Below are 17770 nucleotides of genomic sequence, written 5' to 3' on the forward strand. Positions count from 1 at the left end.
GGCTGTTCTAAAAAATGCACTCTCTAGACTACTATTAACTATGGATGTTTTGTAAATATCTCAATCAAAACACTTCATTTAAACTATTTTTGGCATTTGGAAACTCAGCAGCTCTTTTTTGAGAACACTCTGCCTTTCTGAACTCTGTACTTCCATATGCACAAGAACATCATGTGTTTATTATTAAAGAAAATAATGGTGGAACTTCTGTGCAAGGTTATCTAGACCCGCATAGAAGGGGATGGCTGCATCTTTTCTGCAGCCAGAACAGAATGGTTGACTGTGATAATTCTCTTAAGAGCACGGTTTTATGTGTGTGTCAGTCATTAAATAAATTATGCGCTCCAGCAGTATAGGCAGAGCACAGTACAGCATAGTGAGTTTTAATTTTAAGAAAACCACACCTTTTCTAGTTGTGTAGAGTCTGTAGTTCCACTTCTTGTAATGGTCAGTCCAAAACTCGCAATACAGAGCACAGCTGCTTGATAAAAGTCTACTGGGCTGAAGAAATCTTACACCCTCCTTTACCCTGTGCTGTAGGGCAGTGCACACATGGATAGCACACAAAAACAGTCAAGCAGGTCAAGTAGTTGTTAGTATGGCTCGTAGTTATGGTTGGAAACTGCTATTTATAGCAAAACCGCAAATCTGTAAGGCTCATTCGTGGAACACCAAGGCAACTAAATTGCGGGATAGTTACCTGCGGAGCAGATTTCCCAGTATTTATTTTACCAGCCCCCAGGTTCTGGTACAGGCAGAGACAGTGCGCCTGGCCAGAGTGGGACACGCTGCCAGAGGCAAACCCAGCAGTTGTCTCCCAGGCAGCTCTGTTAAGAAGGCTCTGCTTGCTGAAGACATGGGAAAAAATGAGAGCAAACTGAGTTTCTAATGATGCACATTTCAAATCCAGTTGCTTGTCTCTGGAAAATTCCAGAATTGCCACTAGATGGTGCCTTCTGCCAAGGCGTTGCAGGCCATCCTGCAGCAGAGTCATGTAGTCCCTCTTCAATAGCGATATCCTAGGAGTAGGGAAACCTAAAGCAGTCTGGGTGGTCATGAACGGGTCTTAGATCTTTTCAAGCTTTTCTGTGGCAACTGGTTGGCTTTAGTTTTCCTTTTGTTGGTGTGGGCAGTACAGGTGTATTGTAAACTGGGACATGAAACCCTGTTGATCCTACGTGGGCTCATGAGGTGTATCTCAGGAGATGCAAACTTACTTGCCTGAACGGTAACCGTACAACTGGCATGAGGTGGGAGGGTGTAATTGCAGTTTATTGCTTAGGCTGAATCTTTGCATATCTGTTTCTCCAGGAAATGCTGCGATGGTTGCTTGGAGATGGAATCTGGTATTGTAGTGAGGTGACAATACTGGTTTCAGCCTCAGCTTAAGAGACTTTACAGGTGTACACCTTCATTTGCAGACCTATGTGGAATTTGGCTCCAAGTGACTGTTGTTATGTTCTCCTGATTCACGCTGGTTTGGAAGAGCTTAACTGACTTTCTGGCACACAGAGCTTAAGCTTGTAAGCTGTTGCTTACAACAGCAAGTACACACAGATACTGGTTTACTTTATTTGCACAGTTACCCAAGTAATCAAGTTATAAGCAACAAAACAAGCATAGTTACCTGACTGGTCGTTTTTCACATGCAATTACGTACTTTGTGCTTGCAGTTGCTGTAACTGTATAGTAGTTGTTTAGAAAAAGAGTGGGTTTGATTCCTTTGCTTTAGTACCATTATTGTAAATGGTGGGGCAGGAGATCCAGGTCTAGTGATGCCAGTTTGTTCCTCTTAATGCTTAGTGTTTCTGTGTTTATAGGCGTCTTCAAGAAGAAGAGCAGCAATTCAGAACGTCATCTTTGCCGGCCATCCCAAATCCCTTCCCAGAACTTTGTAGCCCTGCAAGCTCTCCAGTGCTGGCCCCTGGATCTTTACCTCAGAGTCAACCTGCTAGTAAGCATGTAAGTATGGGATGAAGCTTTGGGTCATCCATTCATGTTCAAACCATCAGTGTACTGTTGTAGTTTGAAGGCAGAAAGAAAGTTTCTGGATAAGTAGAAACACTTGTAGGGTTTGTCTGTGAGTAGGGCAGCTCTGGCCAAGAGAGTGTCTTCAAACAGGCTTCAGACCTTTTTTAAAAGGTTTGTAAGTCTGAAGTGTAAAAATGAAACAAGTCTCTTCCATGTATGTGCATGTTGTGAATGAAGCGGTAATGCCTAATATCTTTCAGATTTTGTTATCCAAGGTAATGACTTACTATTTCAGGAGTCAAGTTGATTAGCTTAGAGTTGGAGGAGGATCTGTGCATGTTATACTACATATTCCAGGTGTCACAGAAACACTGAACAGCTGTTTTCTTTAAGGACATGGTGCTGCTTTATTTTGCTGGTTTTCGTGCAGCTGCTCAAAAAGCAAAATTGTCCTCTTAGAGCATGTATCTAGGCACAGCTCCTTGTAATGGGACTTAAGGCGAGCACTGTATCACGGAAAGCTGGTTGAGTGGCTCTCTGGGTTCTTGGCAGTGAAGACAGCATAGACAGACCTCTCACATGGTCTGGAGTGATAACCTCAAGTGACACTGCAAGTAATTTTTCTTCTCTGTCCAGCTCCACTCTCTTAAGGAACAACCGTCTTGTTTTGTATCAGTCCTTGAGCATGTTTGAAGACCGAAGCTGGGCTCAGAAACCTTGTGTTTTGTAGACTGTGCTGACCTGCATGGGGTTGAAAAGATGGGTCGCTCTTACTGGCTGTTGGCTTAGAACAGTTCTGTGCTTGTGTTCCCAAAAATATCACAATGTTCTGTGTCACTGCTGAGTTAGTTTGTAAGTAGCTCCTGCGTCTGCCCAGACTGATAAAAGGGTTTGGATGGATAGTTCAGCTACAAGCAGTAGGCCCTGATGTGCATTCTCGCATCTTCTGTGTTGCTTCACATCACCATAAACAGCTGTCTGCTTACTTGAAAGGCACAGTGCGTCTTCACTGGTTTTACTGTATTTCTGACAAGAACAAGATGGACAGATAACCGAATAATGCCCTAGGGGAAGAAACTGAGTCACCCCCTCAGGAAATTAGCAGGACCTCATCAAAGGCCTGGGTACTGGCTAAGCAGAGAGGCGGTTTTGTGACGGCAGTGCTCGCCTGACTCTGGGGAGACAAACCAAGTACCGACAGGACAGCAGCATAGCTGCCTTCCTGAGGCAAACTGAAGTTGCCGATGAACCTGCGTTACATTTCCAAATATTCCCCAGTTTCAGGGTTTCTTTTGTGTTTTCAGTTTATGTTTTACTGAAATTAATCAAAGCATGCTAAAGATCACTCTGTAAAGCCTTAAGAACCTAAGTGATCTGTGTGTCAGTTTTCGATGGAATTTAGAAACCAGTGGTTTAACAGCACATATTAAGTAAATCTTTTAATGTATGTTAGAAGATGGCTAAAAAGACAGAATAAAATGGGTTTTTTCCCTAAATTTTACTTCATAATTTTAAAAAATATGGCTGGCTGTTAGTGAAAATGAGCTGTGTTTTAAGAAAAATACAAATACAACATTAAATGCAAACCGAGGTTAAACATAACGATGCTTAATTTCAGGTTCTCTCCTTGCAGGTTATAAACAAGGATTAAAATGGGGATTGGAATGAGCCATTCTGATTACATGGGATATATGAGGTGTTTGTAAAAAGCAATTCCCTTCGTGCTTCTCAGGCATGTGTGGGTAGATAGGCAAATAGCAGTTCCAGGCAGCAGTGCTGCAGCTCTGATCACACAGGGCATCATGGCATACGCATGGCATGGAGGAAACGTTGCTTTTGGTCAGCTCATATCTAGGGGACTTGAGAGGGACCCAGGTTAACGTAGACTTAGTGGATTTCAGAAAGGAGCAGATATTTTGTTTGCTGACTGTGTGAACCAGTGGAGGATCACTGGGAAGCTGGGATATCTGATATGACTTCACAAGAAAGGAAGTGTCATTTCTATTGTTCCTCTTGGAACAGCTCAGCCTTATGGGGTTTTTTTTTAATAATTTTGAAATACAACTCGGCAATGATAAAACCTAATAGTGATCATGCAAGAGGAATGTAAAGATCCAGTCAGGTTAAACACAGAAGAGTCTCATGTCACATTGTTAGACCTTGTGCATAAAGAAATGCCAGCTCTGTCCAAGTTTTACTAAATTAAAACTTTTTACCGGTATATTGTTCTTTTTTGGAAAAACATGCATGTATGAATGAAAGAGTGAGTAAAGGACCTTTCAGATCATAAAGCTTGAATTATATTTGCAGCTGAAAGAATGGATGTCGCCTTTTCTCATATGCAAAATGTTAATCACATAGCTAGAGCTTGAGACATGCAAATCTTGTTAGGATGCCTCTGATCCTTTCCCCTATTTTTTTCATGCAGTTACCACCACTTTTTTAACAAGTGGTTCGTAACATTGCTTATGCACTGCTCTGCATTTGTTTCGTGCTCTTTCTTGGCTCAGCAAAGAAAGGTAAAAGCAGTAAAGCAATGAAAAATAGCTATAATAAACTTTTCTTACTTTTTTGTGGTAGATGTTTTCTTTTCTTGTGGTAGAAGTTGTTTTTTTTCTTGTGATGAGGAAGCATTTTCTTTATCTTACTCCAAAAAGTGCACATATCGGGAATAATATTTTTAATATATTTTCTGAGCTCTGTTAGGTAATGATACCTATTTCACCACAGCAGGAAGCAGTATGCCACCTCTAGCTCTGCTGCCAATCAGGCACTAAATACTGCTTTTCAAGCTGATGGCTGCAGGAGTGTACAGCACCTGCTTCCCAGAAGACAGAGAACAGCGAGAAATAACGGGTCTTCTGTACGAGCACAACACTAAGAGCATGTGTAAGCAAATGAGATAGTCATTTAATGGCAGCATCAGTATAATAATCTGGGAGGTAAAACTGGAATGTTAGGCGTACAAAATCATTGCAGATTTTGGGGTTTATATTTGACTTTGGGTAATCTTCTCTGGTTTAGGAAAAAAGCCTAAAATAAAACATTTTGTTGATACTTTTTTTTTCTTTTTTTGAAGCACATAGGCAGGTTGAGTAACTGACACATAATTTAGCAGTGAAAGACTTCACGGAGAAATAACTGTGAACCTTTAGATTACATTTCAAAGGCTATCCTGCACAGTGCAACTTTCACACTGGTGAGGTCTGGGCTAATACGGTTGTATGACCAAAGACATCTGATGGTAGAGGTTAAGAAATGACTTCTAATTAAACATCTACATGCCTCTTGGGAGTTCAGCACTATGATCCTTTATTACAGTTCTGCAGGTGGAAACAGCCCGCTTTGAGCTAAGTTTTACTGTGAGAAATGTTAGACATCAACCTGTTGATAGTGAACGGCACATGATTCTGTAAAAATTGGCACCACTAAAATTTTAGTAACGTAGTCATCTGGTTGGTGAGTACCTGGGCAAAAAGTAGCTGTGCTGTTGAGTCAGTAGCTACTTCAGCTACTGGTGTGGTGAGCGAGACCCCTCACGTGTCTTGTGTTTGGAGAAAGTATGACCCTTCAAGCAGTAGCTGCCAGAAAGCTCTTAAGTTCCCGAGTTGAGAGCAGCGTTGTTCATGAGCTTGGGCATCAGGAGGCTGATGGGGAGAGGAGCTACCTGATCAGTGCATGCCCAAGTGTTTCCTCCTCCATCATGTGCCTCTCTGTCCTCTTAAGTACCACCCATCTGCCTCTCACCATGGAGCCCAACCATGAGCTGGGAGAAAATTCAGCAGACCTCTGTGAGCATGTAAGCACTCCTGCCCTTCCCAGCATGGAAAGTAGGTAAAGGCAGGAGCAGGAAGGCCATTTTCTGGGTGACACCATGGGATGTTGCAAGACCATTTGGTATTTTTTCCTCTCCCTTTACTCCACATCTTCCACATGTGCACCTACAAACACAAGATCACCCCATGTCTGAGGGGGGCAATGATTGCAAGCTGGGCAAAGGGACAGCTGAAAGTTTTTAAAACATAATTTACTTAACAGGATAAATGTGTTTGTCTAAGAAAAATGGAAACCATAAAACTGCACCAAACCAAGACTGAACATTGTCCAAAAGATCACTAAAAACATCAGACAGCTAGGTTACCACTAATTGAAGTCCATCTTTGTGTTGCTGGTATAAACTAAGAATTGGTTGGTAACTTAGGTTATAATTTCTGGTTGTGTACAAATATTTTGGAAAAAGCATGCAATAATTACATGTAGGTCACTGCAATGCCACAGGATATTAGGCTAAAGAATCTTGTGTGAGTCAATGAAGCTTTCAACTGTAAAAATAGGGCAAATTTCTCACATCCCCCTTCTATACAGCCCAGGCAAACTTCCAAATAGCAGTTTGATGTACCAAAATTATTTACTTTTTTCTAGCAAATTAAATTCATAAATGGGTATGAATTAATGCTATTCTTTTTTCCAGATTTAGTTACCTTTCAAGGGAACTTGTGTAAACAGTTCTTGGTTTTAAATGTTTTATTACATGTTATGATGCAGCTTTTAAAATAATTTTCATCCTGTAAAACTTTTATATTGGCTTTTTTGAAGACAAGGATGTTGATTTCCGAAAGAAAAGCTGTGTAAAAATACAAAGTTTTGTATAATGAAATCTTTACATACTAAGTTAGATTTTTACATGTATGACAGCAAATTTTGTACTTAATCCTGTAGTTGAATAAACTTTAGCAACAAGACAGTTTGAAAATGAATACTGACATCAGGTTGAGTCAACGTGACTTCACTTTTTCTAAACAGGCCAAATCCTGTAGCTGGATTAATCTGGACAATTCCTTAGGTCCAGGTCTAGGCACTCGCTTTGGCCCTACTTTGAAATACAGGTTTTCATGGGTGTCTGCCATGATCTATCATGTTGTTTCTCTCAAGTCTTGCTTCAAAGCAAGGCTCTTAAGCTAAATAAATAAATCATACATAGATTGCTCTGTGGCACGTTTAACTTGGATGCCCTTTTTTAAGAAAGTTGCAATTGTGTTTGGGAAAAATTGGGAAAGATCAGGGCTCTGCTGCGGCACTGTGATCTCATGGTATGAAAACAGGCCTTGCACTTCCCTGAGTGCCCCTCTCTTATTTGGAGAAATAACACTTTCCTGACTTAAATGAGCTAAATTTGATGGACAGTGTGGGAAAGATGTTGCATTACTTATCATCTTGTCCCCCGTGTCACGCGAACACGTCCCGTTGCTCCCGAAGAAATCAGGGAGGGGTGAGGTCACATGGCTCTGAAGGTCTCACTTGCTCGTTACTGAAGAAGAGTAACGAGTCTGCTGGACGAAGCTAAAGACAGGCAGTCCTCAGCGCTGTTAGCGCAGGGCTGTCGGTGGGTCTGCAGGCTCTTCGGCTGGAGCCCTGCACCTGGTCAGCTAGGGATGGGGATCAGCACCAAGTCAAGAGCTGCTGTTTCTCCTTCTTCATGCCTGTTACAGCAAGAAGCTTGGTGGTAGAAAGAAATTAGTCTCTTCATTCTTGTTTGGAAAGTGCCAGAACAGTAGTTACAGTCCCAACATGAATTACTGGAAATACTAAGGGCATCTCACGCTCAAACCCAAAAGTATGTTATTTGTTGGGATTTTTTGTTTTTAATGACACAAACCTGGCCCTGCTCCCAGGAGCATTTTGGCTCCCTGCCCGTGAGCAATGCTCCTGCAGCAGGAGCGTGCTGAGAGGAGGGCTGCGTGGTCAGGACTGGCGGCAGCGCGCTGGGGGATGCGTTGCCCGGCCAAGGGGGGTCTGGCATGCTCCAGCACGGGACCAGCCCAACTCAAACCTCTCCTGCTGCACATGTGCTGGTAGCCCCACCAGGTGTTCAGCCACACACTTGCAGTTGTTTTAAAAACTGGTTTACAGTAGTAATGCAGTTGGCAATTAACCTTTAGGGCTGTCGTGTATAAATACTGAGCAGTCTGTACTATATGCTGCAGTAGCTGTACATTAGTGTATTCACACCAAATTTTCGTGTGTGCATCTTGGTAAGGTGTGCCCTTGCACAATTTTGTTGTGCGACATTATTCTTGCTATATTTTATTAATGGCACAGTGAGAATGTAACTTCACTGTTCTGCACTTTGATTGGGAATTGACAGAATTGAGAAGCTATTAGGCTGAGAGTGCAGGGGGAAAATGGGAAAACAACATGAGGGAAATTCTGATTCTCTCTGTGCCTAGCAAGGCAAGCAGGAGTGGGTTTGGGTGTAAACATCAGTGCAGTAGGGAATTAAGAAAAAAAAAAACCAACCCAGAACTATATTGGTTGATTGTAATTATACTGTAAATAAATGATTGAGATCTATTAGGGATGTCATAACTTTATAGTTGGCCTTTAAGGCCTTTAGATGGCCTTTAAGGAGTCGCACAGCACGGTGAGAATTGCTGCGCTGAGTCTTGGCTCTCTTTGCCATCTGTGCTGCGTGGACTCAAGGTGTGAGTTCATGTCAGCTTCCGACATTTTGGGCAGAAACCTTTTCGGACCTCTGCTGCCTAGTAGGACAGATGCAAGAAAGTTATTTTATAATTTTATTTAAAATATATTTTTATCTATATTTTTATTAAAAATTATCTATATCTCTATTTTATATATATAAAATAAATATATATATAGATAGATATATTAAAAAGATATATATATATCTAAACTTACAGGTTAGAGCCTCTGCTGTGTACCCTGCACGACCTTGCAGCCCAATGTTGTTGCCAGCGGTCGGTAGGTGAGCTAATCACGGGGTCCTTTGTGAGCTGAGGCAGCCCTTGCAGAGCTGAGCAGCAGGTAATCCCTCAGTCAGCGCTGTGGACATATGTACTGCAGGACTGGGAAGAGGCCCAATTTTTTGCTTGCTTGCTGGCATCTACATCTAGGGGTGGAAGGCAAAGCCCAGTGTTTAGTTTGTTCATTTCCAAACCATCCACACAGTGGTTGCTTAAGTATCAGAAGTAATGCTGTTTGTTCACAGCATGAAAAAGGCGGCTTTGGGATTGCTGTGATTACCTGGACAGTGAACTGTGCCCACATTTGAAATGGAAATCTGTTTGAAATGTCTGTCTTCACTTACTTGGTGGTTGTGTGTGGACGTGCAGGGGAAGAATGAACTTTCAAGTTTAGTGGTGTGGTAATGGGATGTTTATCCATTGCTGCAGAACTGGCAGATAAGGTTTTGTTCCGTTTCCTAAACAGAGGGGATGTCAGTTGGAATTTAATAACATTTTTGCATTAGAATAATACCACTGAGTTAATTGAATCATTGTGGGATGAGTTTCAATTCTCTGTGCTCTGATTTATAGTCTTCTTACTGCTATAAAACTCTTATTGTATTATTCTTTCTCCTAATAGGAGTACAGAATTACTGTACCAAAAAGTGATTTTGTTTAATTAATGTAAGTACCTTCAATCTTTGCTTCCAGCCTGCCTGTAATCTGAACATCATTTGCAAAACTTCTATAAAAATGAGTTTAATCTGGACTTGTTAAAAGGCAAGCCATCACTGATTCACAAAAGCCACGTCATGTTTCTGTGTTGGCATTAGGATTGCTTATTCTCTCCAGTGGTAGACCCTGCTGCTGCCAGGGTTACTGGAGCCGGTTTCTCCTGCTGCATTTCAGGAAGCAATGGAGCTGGAAACTTCTTCGTGATGCTTCATGCCATAAGTGTTTGTTTTTTCTCCTGCTGCTGAGGGGGAAATGAATACCACTCGGAAGCAAAATGAGTTGACTTATCAGCTGGGAGTTTGGATTTCAGATCCCATGTTAAGCATGGGATGTTTCTGGAGGATGGTGGGTAAAGCAGCTTTGTCTCAGCAGACTCATTACCAGTGAAATTTCATTAACAGCAAAGCAGCAGGTGGTCTGCACGTTTTCACAGGGGAAGGGGGTGAAAGTGGGAGAGACCTTGAAAAGCTGCTTTTGTTTCTCACCAAACAGGTGCCATGTTAGAGCACCTAGGTCTTCCCAGCGATCCCTTTTATCTGCCCAGCTCTTGTCTGGCCAGAGTGAAGTGCTCTGGTTTTTGGGGTTGTTTAGTTATGGACTTTGAGGACATCGCTTTACCCTGCACACACCCAGTGTCGGTGATATGCGCTGCCCATCCAGACATCAAGGAGCATCACCCCTAGCCGCACGAGGGTGCTGAATGGCCCACGCCATTGCAGAAGGCGTCAGGCTCGCTGGAGCGTGCTCAGCAGCCACAGAGGGCCCGAGCAGGAGGAAATGGCCTCCAGTGCCAAGAGTTATGTCTGTGCCCTGCAGCCACAGGGGAAGGTTGGCTACCTCACCCTGCGGTGACCTTGCATGTGCTCCTCCTCTCACCTTTTAGGTTCAGCTTTAAAAATCACATTTCCCTACTATCCTTGCCAGAACAGGTAACAAGAATAGGAACAAGCCATCCCTAAAAAGAAATAAGGTGCAAAACATTATGGAAAACAGTATTCCAAGCTAAACAACAGCATCCTGATAGTAAAACACCAGGATTTAATTTTATAGGCAATTTGCCCTTGGGCTTCTCTGAGTCATTTTTGAGCTCATCCTTGCCTGCAAACTGTTAAGAGCAGCTAATTACTCTGAAGTAACTTGCTTGTCATGCTGTTGCTGGTCACACTTATTTCCCTGTTGCTTACTAAAATCCACTGAAAGTGAGCCAACCACCGTATTTCCAGGCCTTATAAATAGCCTTACAAATGTTTGCAGCAATTCCCGTTCCCCAAGTGTATGCAGTTATGTAGAACAAGCTATAGACAAGATCTTTGATAAGTGTCTGGTATCAGGTTGTGTACCCTGTGTTTTAGCATTGAAAAACGCCTGGTGTGCTTGAGTTTGAGTGCTTTTTACTGAGTTCTCCCAAACTCCAGGTTAGTGTTATGTTTAAGTGTTTAAAGTATGTGCATGTGTGTGTGTGTGTGTGTGTATATTATATGAATATATACGAGAAGATCAGAAGATTACTTGCAGTGCTGTCACACACCTTGTAATATATTTCTGAAGCAGCTTGAAAAGAAATAGACATTAAACATATAAAGATCACCCTCTTAATTAGTCAAAGAACTGAAGCTAATGTTAAGGAATAACAACATCTAGTCATGCAAGTAAAAACCTGGTGTTTGATATTGTCAGAGTATTTTTTAGCGTTATATTTTGGTTTGTTCTATGGATTTTTTTCCACAGCTGACCTTTGAATTTTTTACTTTTACAAAGCTTTGCCAAGTTAGTTTGTTAAGCTTGTCCAGGTGGGGCTGAGCCTTGCCTCCTGTGTTACAGCCTTGTCAAATGAGCGTCCTCTGATAGCAGACTCAAATGATGTCTGGCTGAAAAATGTCCTTGCTGTGCTTGAAGCTACTGTCATTCCACTTGTAGCATTTAAAAAGTTCTAAGTACATCTGAGAACCTCCTATTAATTTCCTCTTCTGTCGGCTTCATGAGAGGCACCAAGTCTGGGTTTTACTCCTGAATGTGGATCCAGTCAATATTTTACATGCTATTTGGTGAAAGTTTTGTTAATGCTTTTTGTTTATCTTTGAGCATACTTACTTATTCATCATGATTTGCATCCTTGTCTGTTGGGGCTTCAAGTTGTTTTTTTTGGGGTGGAGTTTTGGGGCTTTTTTGGGGTTTTTTGATGGCACAGATGAAAAAGGTAATATAAATCCCAAATCTTCCATTGGCTGCAGGGAGAGGCCGTGACTGCATGGGGAACAGAGTGCTCGTCCGCTGGGGAGGCAGGAGAGCACCACATTCAGCTCCAGGGATAGAGAACGTATATTTCTAAGCATTTGTACAGTGTGACACATTTCTTAATATTTTCTAGGATATTAATAAGAAGGGAAAACCAGGAGGCAGCCAGCTATATTTGTGCAAATGTACCTTCAGTGTAATTTCCCTTTGCTTGCTGTGAACATTTAGTTCTGCGTTACACTGCATGCAGGTTACAAATGAGCATTTGCTTAAAGGCTAATTAAGTATAGCTTAGAGCAGTACGTAATTGCAACACTTCAAGCAATACAGAGAAACTTCAAGCTGATCTGGCTAACAAGAAATTAACTTTGTGCTCTGCCCAAGGTTGCGCTAGCTGCTGCGTCTGTAAGGTTTCATTACAGCTTGCCCTCTCTTTATGTGCATGGAATAGCCCTTGGGCAATCTCCAGAAGTCACTTTTTGTCTAGGAGAAGCCTTGAGCATTTAAACTGGAGCGGGGAATTCTGCAAGTGAAACAGGGTGAGGGCATGGTGGAGTCTTTCAGTGGGTAGGGAAATGGCTTGTGCAGCGCATGCTGGCTTTGAGTGTCTCTAGCACACTTCATCCATCGAACAGATGTCCAAACGGGTCTAAGTTGAAAGACTGCTGTGTTGATGTATAACCATTATAATGAAGGAGCTGAATGAGCCTTACAGAAGGCTTTCTACATGTTGCTTTTATCCCTTAAACAAATAAATAATCTAGTAATTCTGAAGATGGTCAAACAAATTTTACAGCACTGTAAACATGCTCGCATCGATTTTTCATCTTTGCCTCTTTCTTAAGCCTTCTCTAACATGCAGCTGTAAATGCTGCGGTGGTGAACTGATTCTTGTCTAGCAAAATGGTTGAGGATGATGTGCATGCAAAGGGCTTGTTTTTCCCCTAAGCTAGAGTTTTGGCAATGCTAATCTCCCTACATTCAAATAGCAGCCATTAAGGAAGGGGAGACCAATAAAATTCCAACAAAAATAATAAAAAGTGGTTTTAGTGCCAGACATGATTCATAGTGAGTGCATTCCTTTATGAGTTTACAGCAACCTCTGCTTTCTACATAATTGAGTTCATCTCTACTACGATTATGTATTTTCTGAACATGTAACTGCCAAGTATCTGGAGGTGCAGCTTAGTGTATTTCAGTATGAGGACTGATGGAGTGTAGAGGAATTAGTTGCTTTTCTTGGTGGGCTGCTTTGTTACTCTATTTTGAAATCTGTAAATGTAGGGAAGTAGAAACTACATTATTTTTCTCTTAAATTGTGAGACTAGGTTTAAATAGAATTTCAAACCAGTAAGGTCTCACCGAGTTCATTTAAAGTCTGAGTTGATAGTAGCTCAGATTGCTTGGCTTAGACTTACCTGTCAATGCAGAACTCTGACCCTGATATGAAAGGACGTCTTCCATTATTTGTGTACAAAACCATTTCTGTTGGTGCAAATCTTTTGCAAGGCCAGTTCTCCTTCAGTGACTCAGCAGATCTTTGGAAAGGTTATTGAAGAGTATTTCTTTATGCGGAGCAATTGTTCAGTACAACCATAATAAAATATTTTGGGAAGGACATATCTGACTTTGCCTAACATGACTGCCAGTTGGGTTTGTATGCTGCAGCTGAACTACCAATATCTGAACTAAGTACCTCTGTTGATTGCATATTGAATTATAAAAGGTGGGCATTAATGCAAGACAAACTTTGAGGTGTTTACATACAACGGACAAGCAGTAGGAATATCCATGCTTTTCATATTATTTGCTATGCAGTGGCTTTTTTTTTGGCTGCTGGAAAGTGGCATGTAGACTAATGAACATATCCAGCATAGTTGTATTTTACAGCTACAGGCAACCTTTTCTCAAATCTCAGCTTGCAAGAAGTGGAGATGAAAGTCTTTAACTTTGGAGGGGGATACTAGGATTTCTTGCTGAAGATAATCTTCACCTTTTTGTGTCTGACTTTGTATTGTGAATGCTTATTATCAGTGGTTGGCTCAAACTCAATGTACAAGTCACATATGAGCTGTGGCCTAGAATTGGGTTTAATCACCCTTAGGTTATCAGAGCCCTGCTGTCAGATTAATTCGAGGTAGACATGATAGTCCCAGTCTTTTACTGTCCTTCTGCTCACAGACCTTTTCAGGTGGCTGCTTGCTTCATGTAACAACTTACTAACAGCAAGTGCTGTTTTGGGAAGGGCCTTTGCATGTGCTCTGCTCCTACCCACCCAAAGTTATGTTGCTCCGTGCAGGGATGAAAATTTCTTTACAGAATTGTATCTGTTTGCCTTTTCAGTTTATTCTGTAGTAAAACTGAAACAAAACTTTCTAACAAATACCACTTAGCAAATCTTAGGTAATACTTTTTTATATTCACTGATCTCTTTATCATTGTATGTAATACTAGGCAACCACATATCATAATTTTTCACAGTATCAAGAAATATGATCCCCTTTAGACAGCCTTTGGGTGGGAGTTATTTCTGTGAACTACAGTTATATAAAAAATTAAATCTCTCATTTGGGTTGCATGTCTGGGTATCTCCAGTCATTGGTGACATAGGGGAGTACATTCATACCATCTTGGTTGGAGATGTGGGTGGAGATTAGGGCAGCAGAACTACAGAAGATGAGAAATTGCACTGAAGTGCCTCTTCCTCTTTCCACTGACCACAGAGAGCACCTGAATGATTAGTGAAGCCTAGATGTGCTTTGACTGAGGTGACTAGTGACAGCCGAAATGGCTACCACCTCTGTGTAGTCTGGGTGGAATGCAAACGAAACCTTAAACTAGGTAGTGGTCTGTGATGGAGGAGAACCTTTCCTTCCCTTAAGTTACCAGGCTGTTTTTATTAGGACCAAATCTGGCCTTGTTTCTAAATGGGAAGTTTTTGTTGACCGTTGGTGTGAATGGCCAGCCTCCTCATCGGTTACTCCTCCTGGAAGAAACTACAGAGTTTGTTTATCTGGAGAGACACTGGCAGCCGCAGGGCTGATTTTTTTTCCCCATCACCTGTTAAAGGCCTGTGAAAAATGATCAGTTTCTAACCACATTTCTTATTGTACAAATTAGTCAGTGCTCTTCCATGCATCTCTCCTTAGTGTTTTTATGTATGTGTGCAGTGTTCAGACATCTGAGGTAGCCATGTAAAATAGATAAACATATATAAGAATTGGGGAGGGAATACAGACTGTCATGGGCAGATACTTCTAGCCATTGGAACTTCATACATGATAGTTATGCCAAATCTTGTGAATTGGGTTTGGGTGTTTGTTTTTTTTTTTCCCAGGAGCAAATGGGAATCTTGGCAGGGGGGATATATCTTCTTCAAGAGCCAGTAAGCCCATAGGGGAGAGAGTAACAGCAGGGGTTTCTAAAGTAGAAGGTTGTGGGACTGGACAACCATTTCTGAAAGTAACTGACCTCTTGTTGATTTTGTTACAGGAAAAGCTACCTCAGCTCTTGTTTTGAGTAGAAAACCAAATGCAACAAACAGAATTTGGTTTGTAGAGAAGGAAGGAGTGTTTATGTCCCTAAATTAATTATCGGTGCAATGGACAATCGAAGTCATTAGGCTGTCTCTCTGATGTTTTAAAAAAGCTGGATTTGTCATCTCTAGGTAGTTTCCGTGTTGAACCCCAGAATGAAGCTACCTGGTAATTTATCTAATCCAGTCTGTACACATGGAAAATAATGGTCTTCATAGACAAGGTTAAGCCATTTGGCTTAACAGGGCACTGTCCATAGGAGGTAAATGTGTTACGTGACACCTAGAACAGGGTGCATCTTTTCACTTACTCTTTAAACACAGATTTCATAATATAGCTTGAGTATGTTCATGCACTAGCTATTTTGTTACGCTTTAAAAAGTGAAATTCATAGAGTGTATGGGTTGGCAGAGCCTCAGTTGACATGAGCCAAGCAAACTTGGGTTGTTTTCTGTACAGCTGGGTACACTGAAAGAAGAACCTGCAGAACTCTGGCAACAAATCCACAAAACCACTTCTTTCTTACAAGTTACACTTTGAATCTGATCGGTGTCTGTTATGTTGAAGGGTATATGAGCAACAGTTGAACTGAAAATAGTTTCAGTACAGAGTATTTTTTGTTAATACCGTGCAGCAAGCCAAAAATTTTTACTTTTGCCATGTGTAATCTTGTGCAACAAGATGGGGGAGTTGTGGAAGAAGCAAATGTTGTGACACTTTTCTACATTGTACAAAAGGCAAGATAGATTTTTTTCTCCAATAAGAAACCTTATGGCGGTTATGTTAAACCACCATCCAAAGACACAACCTTGTGAAGCTGGAAAAGGCAATAATTTTTCCCACGTGTAGAATTCTCTCTACATGAATAAATAAAGAGTAATAAAGAGTGATAATGAGTCGTGTTTGCTGAAGTCAGCAGATTTTGTTCGACACAGAAATGCAGTAATAATTATTAATAGCTAATCAAAATTATTATTGCCAGTTATACAATTACTAATGCAAAATGTTTTTAATGGACACTCTTCACTTCAAAATAAATTAGTTTTGATGTGTACAACATCAAAATCCTGTGTGGTGATTGAACAGAAGTAGGTGGTGTAATTTGAAGTCTACAGAATGAAATTTGAATGTATGTTACTAGTTTACATAAATGCAAGGCTGCAACAAGCATATACTCTGAAGAAAGCCGATCTTAGTATTGAGATCCATACCAAAACCAAGCTAGTGTTTGGGAGAGGGGGTGGGGAGGAAGGAAGAACACTGTTTACATTCATATATATTTATTTATAAGTAAAGTTTTGTCTAGAAGGGACTATTAAATTATGTTGCCCAGGATCCTAAATTGAGTTGTTTACATATCTTCTGTTATATGTTGATTTAAGTTGTACTTTTGCCCTTTAAGCCTAGCCTTCTTAAAGTTGTTCTTACATAGCTGGGTCTGTTTGCCAAGTGCACAGCATTTTAAAAAATGTTTTATTTTGGATGGGAATGGAATTAGCTCACTCATGGAAATAGAAACTTCAGAATAAGGCAGACATCAAAAGGTTGATCTACCTTCTGCCAGTCAATCTGGAAAAAAAATGAGCTTGTGAAAAGGCAAAATAAACCTGACATCAGTGTTTTTACGTTCTCTTCTGGTTTCTCTGTGGTTCAGTTTAAGAAGGTTTCAATGACCTAGATTTTTCTCAGCATAATTCTTAAAGAAGATCCATGATGTAAATACAGAGCCATCAAAATCCTTTTAAAAAAATTGTCATTCGTGCCAGGATGGAAATAAAGTTACTGGTATCTTTTCATGGTAGATTTCTTTAACTTACTACCAATAATTTATAGAGAGGGGAAAGGGGAAGAAGGGAGCACGCTTAAGGTAATGACTGTTCTATGTTGTCTATAATACATAAAAATACAGGGTCAACTCCCTTGTCGTTGCCTTTCTGAGTCTTGGAAATGGATGAATTCTCCACAGTCAGCTGCAGTAGTAAGGCCACTGTTAAAAGATTTCCCATTTAATACCATGCAGAACTGGTTTCTAGGGAGTGCCTGTTGTCTTAAAGAAAAGATTTGCCCAATATTTGGTCTTTTCCTCTGGGGATCTTTTTGATATTCATTTGCCTACACTAAACAAAGAAACTAGGCATATGAGCTATTTGAATATAAATGTCTTTCTAATACAGCTAATTATTTTAAATGTTTAATGGGAGCCTTATGAAAATTGTTGCATAAACTTTTCAATTAGAGAGAAGGCTCGTTGATTGCATTTGTGCAAGATGTTTAATTGGGTGGACAACACAGAATAAATACATTTGGAAATTATCTCAGATTACCTACTTTTAGGGGGATGCCTACAGGGAGGAGAAAGCTTTGCTTCCAATCAACTTCAAAGATAAAATAGCTTAATTGGAAGCTGGCTGTGCCTTGACAGCTTCGGAGCAGCAGTGACTTCCATGTAAAATAATCTGAAGCAGATGCTGAATGAAGAAGTAGCATTTTCTTTCGTGCAAGCTTTGGCATCAGATCTCTAGCATTATATTATCTAGTTCTATATCA

General features: G+C 40.8%; 1 protein-coding gene across 5 annotated transcripts in view; it reads left to right on the plus strand.

The window, feature by feature from the left end:
* GRB10 (growth factor receptor bound protein 10) overlaps nt 1–17770 on the plus strand; it is a 149735-nt gene that overhangs the window by 92374 nt on the left and 39591 nt on the right. For all 5 annotated transcript variants that reach the window (XR_008746241.1, XM_055798305.1, XM_055798302.1 and 2 more), the window contains exon 5: nt 1821–1962. Coding sequence is in view for 4 of the 5 variants with exons in the window: in XM_055798305.1 (XP_055654280.1) it covers nt 1821–1962 (142 nt within the window). In the remaining variant the exon portion in view is untranslated. The remainder of the gene's footprint in view (nt 1–1820; nt 1963–17770) is intronic.

Source organism: Falco peregrinus, chromosome 3 (genome assembly GCF_023634155.1).
Source record: "Falco peregrinus isolate bFalPer1 chromosome 3, bFalPer1.pri, whole genome shotgun sequence".
Taxonomy (NCBI): Eukaryota; Metazoa; Chordata; class Aves; order Falconiformes; family Falconidae; genus Falco; species Falco peregrinus.